This window comes from Balaenoptera ricei, chromosome 12, assembly GCF_028023285.1.
Source record: "Balaenoptera ricei isolate mBalRic1 chromosome 12, mBalRic1.hap2, whole genome shotgun sequence".
NCBI lineage: Eukaryota > Metazoa > Chordata > Mammalia > Artiodactyla > Balaenopteridae > Balaenoptera > Balaenoptera ricei.
Genome location: NC_082650.1, coordinates 12,448,967 through 12,463,956, shown reverse-complemented (window position 1 = coordinate 12,463,956; position 14,990 = coordinate 12,448,967). Strand labels below are relative to the sequence as shown.

Genomic DNA, 14,990 nt, shown 5'->3' with positions numbered 1-14,990 from the left:
CTGAAAACTTCTATCTTTGCATTTATTTCAAGAGTTTTCTCCTTTACCTTATTTAGAATGATTATAACTTCTTTAAAGTCCTTGACTGATAATTCCAACATCAGCGTCATTTTGGTGTTGGCATCTGTTGATTATTTTTTCCCTTGATCAGTGTGGACAGATTTTCCAGGGCAGTGAGTGAGTGAGAGAGAGAGAGAGAGAGTGAGAGAGAGAGAGAGAGAGAGAGAGAGAGTGTGTGTGTGTGTGTGTGTGTGTTTTGGTATGTCAAGTAAGTTTGGCTTGTATACTAGACATTTTCAATATTGTATTGTAGTATTTTATTAAAATCCTCTGAAGAATGTTGATTTTTGTTTAGCAGGTATTCAACTTGGTTTGCTTCAGGTTGCAAGTTCTGTCTTGCCTTTTTGGGTGGTTCCAATGTCAGTTCCGTTTTCAGAGCATTTCTTTTGCTGTTTAGGTGTGCCCAGCATATGTGCCACTCAGTTGTCTAGGAATTGGGCAGTGGTTTACATAGATATTAGTTCTCAGAGCCTCTGCTGGGCTCCTTTGGGTCTGTTTCACCCAGGCCCAGTTTTGGGCCAAGCCCAGGACTTACGTCGGGCTCCTCTCTACCTCTCTCTGCGGCTCCCACACTCTCTCCAGATCCCGGGGCATCCTGTTCCTTGTTCTCTGGCCAGAAAGTCCGGTTTCTCTCCAGGTTTAGCCTTCAGAGTGAAGTGGCAAGAGAGGGAAGAAAATGGTATTTTTGGATAGTAGGGGCCCTTTTCCTGTCTGGAGATGGCTTTTCTCTTGGCGTTTTTGGTGCTGGGGTGGCAACAGTGGCTGTCCTTTAACCTTTAGCAGGGCCTGGGAAGAAAAGGGGGAGGAGGAGTTTCTTCCCTCACCCCTGCTTCCCCAGTAGTGTGGACGATTCCTTTTACCTAGTCTTCTGGCTAGATGAAGGGGGTTTCCCCTAGTATTGTGTTTTTAATTCTGGTATTGGCTGCACCATTTAATAATGCCGGCTCTGGGATAACAGCCCGGAAATAACAGAGGAACACAAAACACTGCGAAATTTTTTACCTTAACATCCACACACAGCTCCCCGCCCCGCTGTAACTGGTCCTTATTCAAGTTTGACTCCAGTGGGCTTGGTGTTCCCTTTTACAGAGTCCTCAGGTAGTTGTTTTTTATATGTAGTCAGTAGGGTTTACTTGTAATCAGTGAGAGAGAGAAAGGCTACAGTTGCTTACTCCATCTTGGCTGACTGTAACTCCTGTGTACTTTTTTTAAGAGTATTTTTTTTTAACCCCCCTTTTCCAGGGACTGGGGAAGGTTGTATAAATTTGGATGTTGGATTAAAGGACCATGCAAATAAGTTCTTGCGGCCTAAATTTAGTTCTTTAAATGGTAATATTTTGGGGGGAGAGATGATAGTTTTTCTTTGTTACTAACACAGTTTTAAGCTATAATTTAGATTCTAAAATAGGTTCCTTTTTGACAGTATTTAAAACCATAATATTAACCTTAGATGTCTGCCATGCTTGAGAAATGGGATATTCTGCTTAATAATATAAAAGGTTAATTATTTATGTGAAACTGCTTGTAGCCGATAGCAAAAGATAATTATTTATGAAGGATATAAACATTTGTATTTGTCATAATAATCTTGTTAGCACCTTCATATATCAAATTCTGGCTTTTTGTTTTTCATTTTCTGCTTTTTTTTAAATTAGAGGATCTCTAACCGCCCCCGCCAAAGCTTGGTGTATAGATTTGATCTTACTGGACAGATGTTTGCATAATTCAGATTTATAATTAAAAAAAAATAGGCATCATTTCCTTTTATAATATCTTACATTTTTAAAAAAAGGAATTCTGGGGCTTCTCTGGTGGCGCAGTGGTTAAGAATCTGCCTGCCAATGCAGGGAACACGGGTTTGAGCCTTGGCCTGGGAAGATCCCACATGCCGCACAGTAACTAAGCCCGGGAGCCACAACTACTGAGCCCACGTGCCACAACTGCTGAAGCCCGCGCGCCTAGAGCCCGTGCTCTGCAACAGGAGAAGCCACCGCAATGAGAAGCCCACGCACCACAAGGACAGTAGCCCCCGCTTGCCGCAACTAGAGAAAGCCCATGGGCAGCAACAAAGACCCAACACAGCCAAAAATAAAATAAATAAAATGAATAAATTAAAAACAGAAAAATTAGAGAAGCTGCCATCCTTTTAAAAAAAACAAAAAAGGGATTCTAGATTTGAGATTCTGAAAAAGATGTACAATTTTGCATACTCTTCACCATATCACATTATTACCTTCATTATGTACTTAACTGTACTCTGCAAAGTGTGTCTATTTGTTTATTAGAATGTTGTCCATCGCCAAAAGCAGCCCATTAGTTCCATGAGAACAGAGACTGTCTACCTGTTCTATTGGATCCATAGTGCCTGGTGCTAATTGAGTATATTTGGAATGAGTGATGAATTGTTGGATCATAGATGATTTGCGTTTTCTGCCGTCTTCAATAATTGAGTATATTTGGAATGAGTGATGAATTGTTGGATCATAGATGATTTGCGTTTTCTGCCGTCTTCATGCTTTTTTTGCATTTTCCAGTTTTTCCATAGTAATTTTTTTTAAATGAATTTATTTATTTATTTATTTATGGCTGTGTTGGGTCTTCGTTGCTGCGCGTGGGCTGTCTCTAGTTGCAGCGAGCGGGGGCTATGCAGTGCGTGGGCTTCTCATTGTCGTGGCTTCTCTTGTTGTGGAGCACAGGCTCTAGGCACACGGGCTTCAGTAGTTGTGGCTCCTGGGCTCAGTAGTTGTGGCTCGCGGGCTCTAGAGCGCAGGCTCAGTAGTTGTGGCACACGGACTTAGTTGCTCCGCGGTATGCGGGATCTTCCCAGACCAGGGCTCGAACCTGTGTCCCCTGCATTGGCAGGCGGATTCTTAACCACTGTGCCACCAGGGAAGTCCCATAGTAAAATATTTTTATAACCAGAAAAAAGTTATAAGATTTTTTTTTTAAGGTGATTATTTTTTATGTTCTCTCACTGGTTTTTAGGTATTATGTAACATTTCAGGTTTTGTGCTTTGGTGTTTGCAATTATGGCCTTCCCCCCTCTGCCCCGCCCAGAGATGCATTTGAAACTTTGTTCTGAAGTTTTCATGCTGGCACAATATTTAGTGTAAAAGTGGGAGTTCTGCCTTTGTTAAAAGCCTGATCTGGTGGTCCTCACAGTATATCTGTGATGTATCTTTTATTTAGCCTTTGCTCTTTAAAACATTCTGATTGCTCAAGAATATTACTACTTCAGTAGAAGTTAACCCAAGTTTATAAAGAGCTTCATTTCAAATACTTTTTACAAAGAAATTTACTTTTAAAACCTTAGGAAAATGTCGATATTGGTCACATTATTCTTTTAGAATGCGCTTTTCTTAATGTTGGATCTACTACTGTTTTTCTTAATGTTGGATATACTACTGTTAGTCTAATGTTAATGTTCTCTGGTCACATTTTGTCATGTCCTGTGAGTCTGATTTTATATGTCACTTTTTTACATGCTTGTATTATCAGATAGTTTATGTTGTATTCCAAACCAGAAGTAATACGGAAGATTGTGCCTGTAAAGAAAGGAGGACTCACATGTCAGGGAGTGGGAAGTGTTGGATGTGGAGAATGCGTCGTGTTTGACCTGTCGAGGTAAAACTTGTGATGAGGTGCGCTGCTTCTCAGGTATTACAGTTGGTGAATACTGTGCTCTTGAAAATGACTAGCAGTGAAGCAAGTCTCTTATTTACTTTTTTTTTTTTTTTATAAATTTGTTTATTTTTATTTTTGGCTGCGTTGGGTTTTCGTTGTTGCACGAGGGCTTTCTCTAGTTGCAGCCAGCGGGGGCTACTCTTTGTTGCGGTGCATGGGCTCCTCATTGCGGTGGCTTCTCTTGTTGCGGCACGTGGGCTCAGCTGCTGTGGCTCACGGGTTCTAGAGCACAGGCTCAGCAGTTGTGGCGCACGGACTTAGTTGCTCCGTGGCATGTGGGATCTTCCCGGACCAGGGCTCGAACCCGTGTCCCCTGCATTGGCAGGCGGATTCTTAACCACGGCACCACCAGGGAAGCCCTCTTATTTACTTTTTATTCCTATATGCAAAATACTGAATTTCTATTTTGAAAGTTAGGAAAAGACAGGTAACTTTTATTTTGAAATTTTAATTTCTGTTGAATACTTTGAATTATAAAAATGGTTTTTGCAAAAATATTTATGAAAAGTAGAAAAATCTATACAGTCAAGTTAGAAAATTAAGATAAATCGTTCACAGCTTTCTTCTACCTTATTCACTTTCTGTTGCTGTGTAACACATTGCCACAAACTTAGCTTGCGGCTTAAGCACCATGTACTTATTTCACAATTTCTGTGGGTCAGGATCAGGCACTGGTTAGCTGGGTCCTCTGCCGATGGGCTCACTAGGCTGAAATCAAGGCGTCAGCCAGGCAGGCTGTGCTCGCATTTGAAATTTGTGATCCTCCGCCCAGCTCATTCAAATTGTTGGCTTAATACAGTTCCTTGCCACTGTAGGACTGAGGTCTCCATTTTCTGTGCTGGCTACGGGCTGGGTGTCTCTCGGAGTTCCTAGCGGCCACCCTCTCAGGTCCTAGTTGCCTTGTAGCCTTCTCATGTGTGTCTTCACATGGCTGTGGGAGGGGGCTAGTTCTCTGGTGTCTCTTCTTAGAAGGGCAGTAATTTTACTGGATAAGGCCTTCACTCTTAGGACCTCATTTAACCTTAAATACAATACCTCCATAAAGGCCCTATTTTCAGATACAGTTGACCCTTGAACAACACGGGTTTGAACTGTGAGGGTTCACTTATATGTGGAATTTTTTCAATGGTAAATGCTGCAGTACTAAACAACCCGTGGTTGGTTGAATCCACGGATGCAGAACCGTAGATATGGAGGGCTGGCTATAAGGTATATGTGGGTTTTTGACTATGTGGAGGGTCATCACCCCTAACTCTTGCATTGTTCAGTGGTCACTGCACAGACACGTTAGGGATTGGGACTTCAACATATGAATTTTGGGGGAGAGATATACTGTAGAAGGCCAGGGTTGGCAAGTGGAGTTAAAACAAGATTGTATTAAAATATAATGTTACATTTTTCAAAATAACGTATGCATGTAGTTTCTTTTTAAGCACAAAAGAGATTTTATTGGAAGCTCTTTCTTCTCACCCTATGCTGGATCTCCAAAAAGAACAGTGTTTTAATTCATAACACTTCTTCTGATGATAACCTTCATATCACTAAACAGTAATTTTATATGTGTTTCTTTAATGGTCAATTTGAGACAGTGACATTTTGCAACAGTAGGTGAGGCATTAGTTCACTTGTGCTGCTCTTGCCCTCTGAATACCTTGATTTTGAACGGTGAGACTGGATTTTTGCAGGGCAGATTATTTCCCTCTTTGGCCGTATCTGTGTGTTTGGGGGCTTGTGGTTTTCTCTTTGTTTCATCAGTTAACCAGTCCTCTTATCACATTTCCATTTTCTGGAAATTTTCTTGTCTGCTTATTCTGTTCCCATTCCCACTCTACTTTTTATTGTGAGTTTTAAATACCATTAAAAAATTATTCCTTTTTTGTCCTGCCAATAAGAAGAAGAAAAGGAAAAGGTGGTCAGCATGCTATCTTGAATTGAAAGTACCAAGATTGTGTTGGATCCAGGAACCTTTGTGATCGTCTGATTTCTTAGGAGATTTGAAGGATCCTAACTCTGGTACTCTCAAGGCCCTGAAGGACCATTGTAGAGAAAAATGAATTGGATTGATTAATATTTTAGGTTCACACTTAAGGTTAATTCGTATTGGACGTAGAATCAACCTTGAAGGCATAAGATTAATCTGTAAATGAGCAAGATTTTACCCCAGTTTAATGGTTCTCATGGGTTTGTCAGGTCACAAGTTTTTTTGTTGCACTCTTCCAGGGTCATGGTAGAATTCATTTAATATTGCTCAAATTGGGAAAGGCACTAACATTTTTGAAGTGAAGAGTTTGCTCGAAATAACAAGCATGAAGTACAACATTTTGTTAAATTTGGGGTAATGAGCCTTACTCAGTGCATAGATGAGGAAAGGCCTGAATACACTTTGCAGGACTTGAGAGTGTCATGTTTATCCAAAAACAAACAAGTAAACAAAGTTGCATGTTTGTAGGATTGAGAAATAAAATTGCCCAAAAATTGACCTGGTTTTGTAAAAAACTTATGTTGGAACACACCCTGCCCATTCATATACGAATTGTTTGTGGCTGCTTCTTTACGCGGGGGTAGTGCCGAGTACAGGCATACCTCAGAGGTTTCGGGTTTGGTTCCAGGCCACCAAAATAAAGCAAATTTTGCAATAAAGCAAGTCACATGAATTTTTGCTTTCCCAGTACATATATAAGTTATGTTTACACTATACTAGTGTGCAGTAGTATTCAGTCTAAAAAATGTACATACCTTTGTTTTTAAAACTTACTGCTAAAAAATACCATCATCTGAGCCTTTGGCGACTTGTAATCTTTTTGCTGGTGGAGGGTCTTGCCTCACTGTTGATGGCTGCTGACTGATCAGGGTGGTGGTGCTGAAGTTTGGGATGGCCATGGTAATTCCTTAAGACAACAGGGAAGTTTTTGCTGCATGGATTGATTCTTCCTTTTACAGACAATTTCTCTGTAGAATGCAGTGCTGTTTAAAAGCATTTTTCCGTAGTAGAACTTTCACATTGGAGTCAGTCCTCCGAGATCCTGCCTTGTCAACCACGTTTATGTCGTATTCTGTATCCTTTGTGGTCATTCAGCAGTCTTCACAGCATCTTCACCAGGATAGAATTCTGTCTCAAGAAACCACTTTCTTTGCTCATCCATAAGAAGCAACTCCTCATCCTTTAAAATTTTATCGTGAGATTGCAGCAATTCAGTCACATCTTCAGGCTCCACTTCTAATTTCTACTTCTCTTGCTATTTCTACCACGTCTGCAGTTACTTGCTCAGTGAAGTCTTGAACCCCTCAGAGTCAACCATGAGGGTTGGAATCAGCTTCTTCCAAACTCCTGTTAACGCTGATATTTTGACCCTTTCCCATGAATCATGAATATTCTCAATGGCATCAAGAATGGTGAATCCTTTCCAGAAGGTTTTCAATTTACTTTGCCTAGATCCATCAGAAGAATCACTCTCTGTTGCAGCTATAACCTTACGAAATATATTTCTTAATAAGACTTGAAAGTTGAAATGACACCTTGATCCATGGGCTGCAGAATGGATGTTGTGTTAGCAGGCATGAAAACATTAATCTCATTGTACATCTCCAGCAGAGCTCTGGGGTGACCAGGGGCATTGTCAGTGAGCAGCAATATTTTGAAAGGAATTTTCTTTTTCTGAGCAGGAGGTCTCAACAGTGAGCTTAAAATACTCAGTAAGCCGTCTTGTAAATAGATGCGCTGTCATCCAGGTTTTCTTGTTCCATTTAGAGAGCACAGGCAGAGCAGATTGAGCATGTTCTTCAAGGTGGTAGGATTTCCACGATGGTAAGTGAGCATTGGCGTCAGCTAGTCGCCAGCTGCATTAGCCCCTAACAGGAGAGTCAGCCTGTCCTTTGAAACTTTGAAACCAGGCATTGACTTCTCCTCTCTAGCCAGAAAGTCCTACATGGCATCTTCTTCCAACATAAGGCTATTTTGTCTACGTTGAAAATCTGTTGTTTAGTGTAGCCACTTTCATTAATTATCTGAGCTAGATCTCTTCTGGATAACTTGCTGCTTCTCCTTGCACTTTTATGTTGTGGAGAAGATGGCATCTTTCCTTCAATGTCATGGAACACCTCTGCCAGGTTCACACTTTTCTTCTGCAGTTTCCTCTCCTCTCTCGGCCTTCAGAGAGTTAGGGACTGGCCCTGGATTTGGCTTTGGCTTAAGGGAATGTGGTGTCTGGTTTAATCTTCTATCCAGACCACTAAAACTTTCTCCATATCAGCAGTAAGGCTGCTTTGCTGGCTCATCATTCACGTATTCACTGGAATAGCACTTTTAATTTCCTTCAAGACCTTTTCCTTTGTATTCACAACTTGACTGTTGGGTGCAAGAGGTCTATCACCCTGCACCCTTCACTGACACAGGCTTGCCACAACCTTCAGTATGCTAAAAATACGCTGTCTGCACAGCACGGTGAAATGAAATATGCCTGTTGTGCGGTAGCAACCATGTAGCCTCCAAAGCCTAAAATATTTACTGTGCTGACCCCTGGTGTAATCAATGATGGACAACTTAAAAACTCTTTATTAGAAGTGAGTTTTTTGGGGGAGTAGCCAGCAGCCACTGAGAAATCTCCGTTTAGGTTAAAGATTTCTCAAACCTTGATTGAAGTCATTAGAAACTGGTTTGATTTGAAGTTGTTTTCAGATCTAGAAATGTGCATTTCATGTGGTACCTACAAGTGATAGAATAGAAAATTTAAATGTTACTGATGGAAAGAGCACTCTTCAGTGTAACTGAAAGGAGTTGAAAAACAAAAGAATGAACGAGGGCTTCCCTGGTGGCGCAGTGGTTGAGAATCTGCCTGCCAATGCAGGGGACACGGGTTCGAGCCCTGGTCTGGGAAGATCCCACATGCCGCGGAGCAACTGGGCCTGTGAGCCACAACTACTGAGCCTGCGCGTCTGGATCCCGTGGTCTGCAACAAGAGAGGCCGCGATGGTGAGAGGCCTGCGCACCGCGATGAAGGGTGGCCCCCGCTCGCCGCAACTAGAGAAAGCTCTCGCGCAGAAGCGAAGACCCAACACAGCCAAAAATAAATTAATTAATTAATTAATTAATTTAAAAAAAAAGAGTTATATTGTAAAACTAGACCAATATTCCATTTGGTTATAAAAAAAAAAAAAAAAAGAATGAACGAGTTAGACTGAAAACCCAGGCTGTTGTTTAGTATCTTTCCTTTGAATCCATAAGTCTTGAGTAGCCAAAGGAAAGACACGTCAGGACTGGGACTTCATTAAATTTTAGTAAAGGCATTCTGTGAAGAATTAGATGAAGTGATCTGTGCCTCTTTTCTGGCTGTCAGATTTAATAAAGAAATGAGATTTTAGAGAATCTAGATAAATGGTTAGTTGGAAGCACATGTATTCAGTGGGCCTTTGAAAAGTACTTAATTGCTTAGTATTTTTCTAAGTAATACCTTAAGTTTCTGCGTATTAAAAAGAGGGTCTCTCAGACTTCCCTGTTAGTGCAGTGGATAAGAATCCACCTTCCGACGCAGGGGACACGGGTTCAAGCCCTGATCGGGGAACTAAGATCCCACATGCCGAGGGGCAGCTAAATCTGTGCACTGCAGCTACTGAGCCCCCGCGATCTGGAGCCTGCATGCCATAACGACAGATCCTGCATGCTGCAGCGAAGACCCCAAGTGCCGCAGCTAAGACCTGACACAGCCAAATAAATAGAAGTAAATAAATAAATTTAAAAAAAATAAAGAGGGTCTCTGATAAGAGCTGACGTTTCATGCTGTTGAAATGTTTTACAAGTCTAAGTTATATTTCCCCTACCTCATTCTCCCAACCCCCCCCCCCCCCCAAAAAAAGGAAGGAAGAAAGAGAGCAAAGGTTTTGATCTGCTAGAATATGGACTAGTGCTTGATTGAAACTTTAGGGCTTTACCACACAAAATGAAAGAAGTAATGTATTGTCAACTATAGGAAGACCCTGGTGCCTCTTCCTTGCCCCAGTCATATATATTACTATGGAATGTACCTTCAGGTACCTGAATGAATAAATGTTTGATATATACTTTAATATTATTCATTTAAATGGAGAATGCCTCCAAAGAGAAGGATTTTAATTTAATAATGACTAACCCTGTTGAGTGACTTAAGTGTGTTCTAAAAGCTTTATATGCAATGTTTCTGTGAAATGAGTATTGCTTCTGTTTTCTAAATGGGAAAACTAAGATTCAGAGGTTTAGCAACTTTGTAATAAGGTAACATAGTTGGAATTAAAATCCAGGTCTTTCTGTGCAAAGCTTGTATAATGCTGTGTCTTGTATGTATTTGTTCATTTTAATTTATTTTTAACAAATTCTTACTCTCAAGAAATTCTTATTCTCTGCCAGACACTGAGGATATAGTTTGGACAAAGGGGAAAAAAAAAAAAATCTAAACAAAAAAGGCAGTTTCTCTTCTTAGAGCTTATTCTTTAGTAGGAGAGGGCAGATCTGGATCTCAGATGGGCTGCAGTCTGGGCCTGCTAAGAACTTCTGGGAAATTGACCTTTGCTTTACACAGCTTGCTGAAAACACTGTGTTCATGTTATTTTGCACCTAGTGAGGTGATGGCATACAGTTAGATTTTCTAAAACAGACAGGTAGGAATTGAGGCCATGAGTATATTAAAATTCCCTGTGAGTTTGACAGAGGTAGCTTCTTAAAGGATCTGATGGGATCCTAACCCCGGTTGGGCAATATCATCAACAAGTGGACACCTCTGTGGGAACTTACGTTTATACTTCTCCCAAGGTTGATTTCAGTTTGGACATCTCTTGGTGTTCAGTTAACGTCTTATTGCTTAAACTGCATTAAAGGAACTTATATCCTTTGTCTCAAGGATGTCAGTCTTTGTCACCCTTTGGGACAGTCCTTTTAAAAATCAAATATTAGTTAAATAATCATGCAAGTAAGTGTCAAATTCTGTGATGAATGCTTCAAAGGTGAGTGACAGTACAATGAGGGTATAAAAGGTGGTATAGCTCTGGTTGGGGAGATGTAGGTAAGGCTTTCCTCATTAGGTAAGGCTTTCCTCATTAGGTGATGCTTTAACTAAGATGAACGAGTATGCATAAACTAGTAGGGAGGCCCTAGTTCTATTCCAAATAGAGGAAACAAGCCCATTTTTAAAGGCTCTGTGTGTCAGGGAACTGAAAAAAGACCATTGTGCCTAGGGCAGAGAGCTGGGGAGAGGAGCATGGTGTGAGATGAGACTGGAAAGGTAGACAGGAATTAGATCAGGCAAGGGCCTTGTATGTGTAGATTTTTGTGTATCTCCAAAGAGTGGGAAGTCATTGAACTTTTTAGTGTGGTAGAGGAAGTAGGTGAGCATCAGTCACCTGATCAGATTAGTTTTTGAAAAGATAGACATGCCATCTCAGTGTGCGCGATGAAGGTAATTTGGACTGTGGTCGTGGTGGTGGTTGGAGGGAGAAGAGGAGACACACATGGAAGAAACTGGGTAAAAATCAATAGAATTCAATGATGAATAGGTTATAAGGGCTGCTGGAGCAAAGGCTATAGAGCAGCGGTCCCCAGCCTTTTTGGCACCAGGGACTGGTTTCGTGGAAGACGGTTTTTCCGTGGACGGGCTCGGGGGGCCGGGATGGATGGTTCAGGCGGGAACGGGAGTGACGGGGAGCAGCGGATGGAGCTCCGCCCACTCGCCCCCCGCTCGCCTCCTGCTGCGCGGCCCGGTTCCTAACAGGCCGCGGACCACTGCAGTCCCACCCCGGGGGTGGGGGACCCCTGCCATAGAGGGCTCCCTAGTTGTTTAACCAACCAGTGTTGTTTTGAGTTGCTTTGAAAGTCTGTTCAAGTTGTTTTTGCGACGTTCTGAGGGCCAAAGCTTAGTGTCCAGGCTTCTAGTTAATATCTTATAGCATTGTAGTTAAATTCCCAGCATCGTTTAGTACCAGTTTTCATCAGTATTTATTTAAGCTTAGTTATTTGTCTTTTGCCTGATTTCCCCACCTTGTCTTCATCCGTTTTCTCTCTAAGCAGTATTATTATCCTTTGTGTATATGAGAAATCTTGAAACAAAAATTTGGGGCGGGGGGGTGGGATTATTGCTAAACATTAGATCCCTTGACTTCTAAGAACAATTATATTGAGATATAATTCACATACCACACAATTAACCAATTGAAAGTGTATAATTCAGTGGTTTTTAGTATGGTTGTGCAGTCATCACCACAGTCCATTTTAGAATATTTTCGTCACCTAAAAAACATGCTTTACTCATTAGTTATCACTCCTCATTTCTCCCCAGCTCCCCCAGCTGTAGACAGTCACCAATAGATTTGCCTTTTCTGGACATTTCGTATAAATGCAATTCTGTAACATGTTTTAAATAAGGCTTTTTAAACTGAGCATGTTTTCAAGGTTCATCCATGTTGTAGCATGTATCAGTACTTCATTGCATTTTCATGGCTAATATTTCATTGAATGGGTAGAAGAAATTTTGTTTGTCCATTCCTCAGTTGATGGACATTTAGGTGGTTTCCACTTTTTAAATGAATTTTTTATGAATAATGCTGCAGTGACCGTTTGTGTACAAGTTTTTATGGGAACGTATATTTTCACCTCTGTTGGGTATATACCTGGGAGTGGAATTGCTGAGTCATATTACATATTATTTTTCATTTTTCGAAAAACTGCCGAAATGTCTTCCAAAGCTGCTGCACCATTTTACGGATAAGGGTTCATTTCTCTACATCCTTGCTAACACTTGTCTTTTTGATTATAAGCAAGTAAGTGTAAAGTGATAATCTCATTGTGGTTTTGATTTGTATTTGCTTGTTGGCTAGTAATGTTGAACTTGATTTTTAAAAGAAAAGCAGCACTTTAATTTCATTGAGGATATAAAAATAGAAATGGTTGGTAATTTCATGTAATTGCGTAGAGACCATTAGTTTTGCTGTGTTTAAAATTTGTTCTTCTTTTTCATCAGTTGTATTCCCTGAATGACTACAAGCCACCCATTTCTAAAGCGAAAATGACCCAAATTACTAAAGCAGCCATCAAAGCTATTAAGGTGAGTAACACATTTTACTCTTCTGTTTTTCAAAGGAAATACTACACTAATATTTTGGAGGAGGGATGATTTTTATAGATTATATGTTTTCTTCCTCTTTTCAGAGTTAGTACATGTTCAAGGGAAAAAACACAGAAATGAAAATCTGTCACCTGCAAACTCTCACCTAGAGATAAACACTTAATATCTTGATAAATATTCTTCCATAAACTTGGAAGCAATCATTTTCCCTTATTTTTCTTAGGTAAGATTTTAGATGTAGCCACTTTGTGGAGAATGTGTTTAACATTGTTATTTGTCACACTGACTTTACAGAATCTTGAAATACGAGTTAAGAAAAGGTTTCTTTAAAAAAATTAATGTATTCTTTTTCTTACTGATTGTATTATAGATTTAAAAATGGGCCATTATGGAAAATAATTGGGCTTCATTGTACATAGGACATTTAAACTGTGGGAAGAGGCCACAGGTATTTAGCCATTGTTCTGATAACAGTGGTTTTGACTTATGGATACTTCTGAAAATCTCAGGAAAAGGTTGGGTCATCTCTAGAGAAATACACATACGTACAGAATTTTGCATAAAATTTCTTGGTTTTAGGGACCTTATGAAGCTCGACCATAGACATCTCTCCAAAATGTTCTTGTCCCCAAAGCTAAGACTCCCTGCTCTAGTAGGGTTGTTAAAATTGAGAATGAGTGAGTGCTTATTTTTAATTAAGTAGGTATTAACCTATAGATATTTGGTGATATGTTTTCCTACTCTGAGCATTAGCTCATAACCAGAAGCACCATTATTTAAGTAAGTTGTCTTTTTTGTTTGTTTTTGGCCACACTTCGCTGCTTACGGGATTTTAGTTCCTCCATCAGGGATCAAACCCAGGTCCCGGCAGTGACAGCGTCTAGTCCTAACCACTGGACCACCAGGCAATTCCCTGAATAAATTGTCTTTCACTAATAGCATTATTTGTTAGATTTAACGAATTCTTCTTTACAGAGAATCACTGCTAGGAGAAAATTTAGGTAGTTGATTTTGCAGTGTTCTAATGCCCAAACTTAGTTTTCAAACTTATAATTAATATCTGACAGTATTATTGTTCAAATCCCTGTATTTATGTGCAGAATATCAAAGAGGGGATAAGGACAGTGACCAGTAGACACATTTAAGGTAGAGAATTCTTCAAAGAAGTGGTTTTTCAGTTTACCTGATACACTCAATATAGAATGTCAGTCTCTTCTGCTTGCTTTATACTCTTCTTCATTGTGATCTGATTTTTATGGTCATAATCCTGAGAGTATGTGAACGTGTATATTATTATCATTTATATTCGGTGAAAATTAATAATTGATGCATTTAATATAACCTTTTGTTGAACAGAATACTTTTTAATTAGAAGACTAAGGATTAGGTATTAACATTATTTCCATTTTTCAGATGTTGGAAAGGTGTAAGAGAAGTAATTTGCAACAGTCAGAATAAAAACAGTTAGATTTTGATTTTCTCTCAAGAGTCTAAACATGTTATACTGTACTATTTTGATTTATTGGTACTGTCTTAATGTTTTTAATTTTGAAAAAACACAAATATGTTGCAAAATATAATGAGCAACACATAGCCTCTTAGATTCACCAGGTGTTAATATCTTGCTACATTTGGTTTATTTCTACACACGCGCGTGCACGTACACCCACACACACACACACTGAAGCACGTACACACGCAGTTTCACGTTTTTTTGGCTGAATCATTTGAGAGTTCGTTTCAGTGTTCATTGAGAATAGCACGTAGTCCCTAAATACTTGAATTTGAATGTCCTAAAGCAAAGAGATTTCCTAGGTAACCAAATACACATCATGTGCAAGAAATTTCACTTTGACATAATATTATTATCTAATATATAATCTACACTTTCATTTACCAGTTGTCTCAGTATTAACTTTAGCACCTGCACCTGTGCATTTTCAGGATCCAGTTGAGATCCTGTCATTTATTTATCCTGTCACCCAGCCTTTTTGCTTTGTTTTGTTTTTGTTTTCTTTTTCATTACATTGACATTTTTGAAGAGTTCAGACCAACTGTTTTGCAGTACTGTATTAATTTAAACTGCATTTGATACATATGTAAGTTGATATTTGAACTGTCTTTTAAATCAGATTTAGATGATACTGTGTTTCATATTAAGGT

The 14,990-nt window shown here is 39.7% G+C and overlaps 1 protein-coding gene across 6 annotated transcripts in view; it reads left to right on the top strand.

The window, feature by feature from the left end:
- Nucleotides 1-14,990, top strand: part of SCAF8 (SR-related CTD associated factor 8) — a 171,148-nt gene that overhangs the window by 19,733 nt on the left and 136,425 nt on the right. For all 6 annotated transcript variants that reach the window (XM_059940947.1, XM_059940948.1, XM_059940953.1 and 3 more), the window contains one exon: nt 12,723-12,806. In XM_059940947.1, coding sequence (XP_059796930.1) covers nt 12,723-12,806 — 84 coding nt within the window. The remainder of the gene's footprint in view (nt 1-12,722; nt 12,807-14,990) is intronic.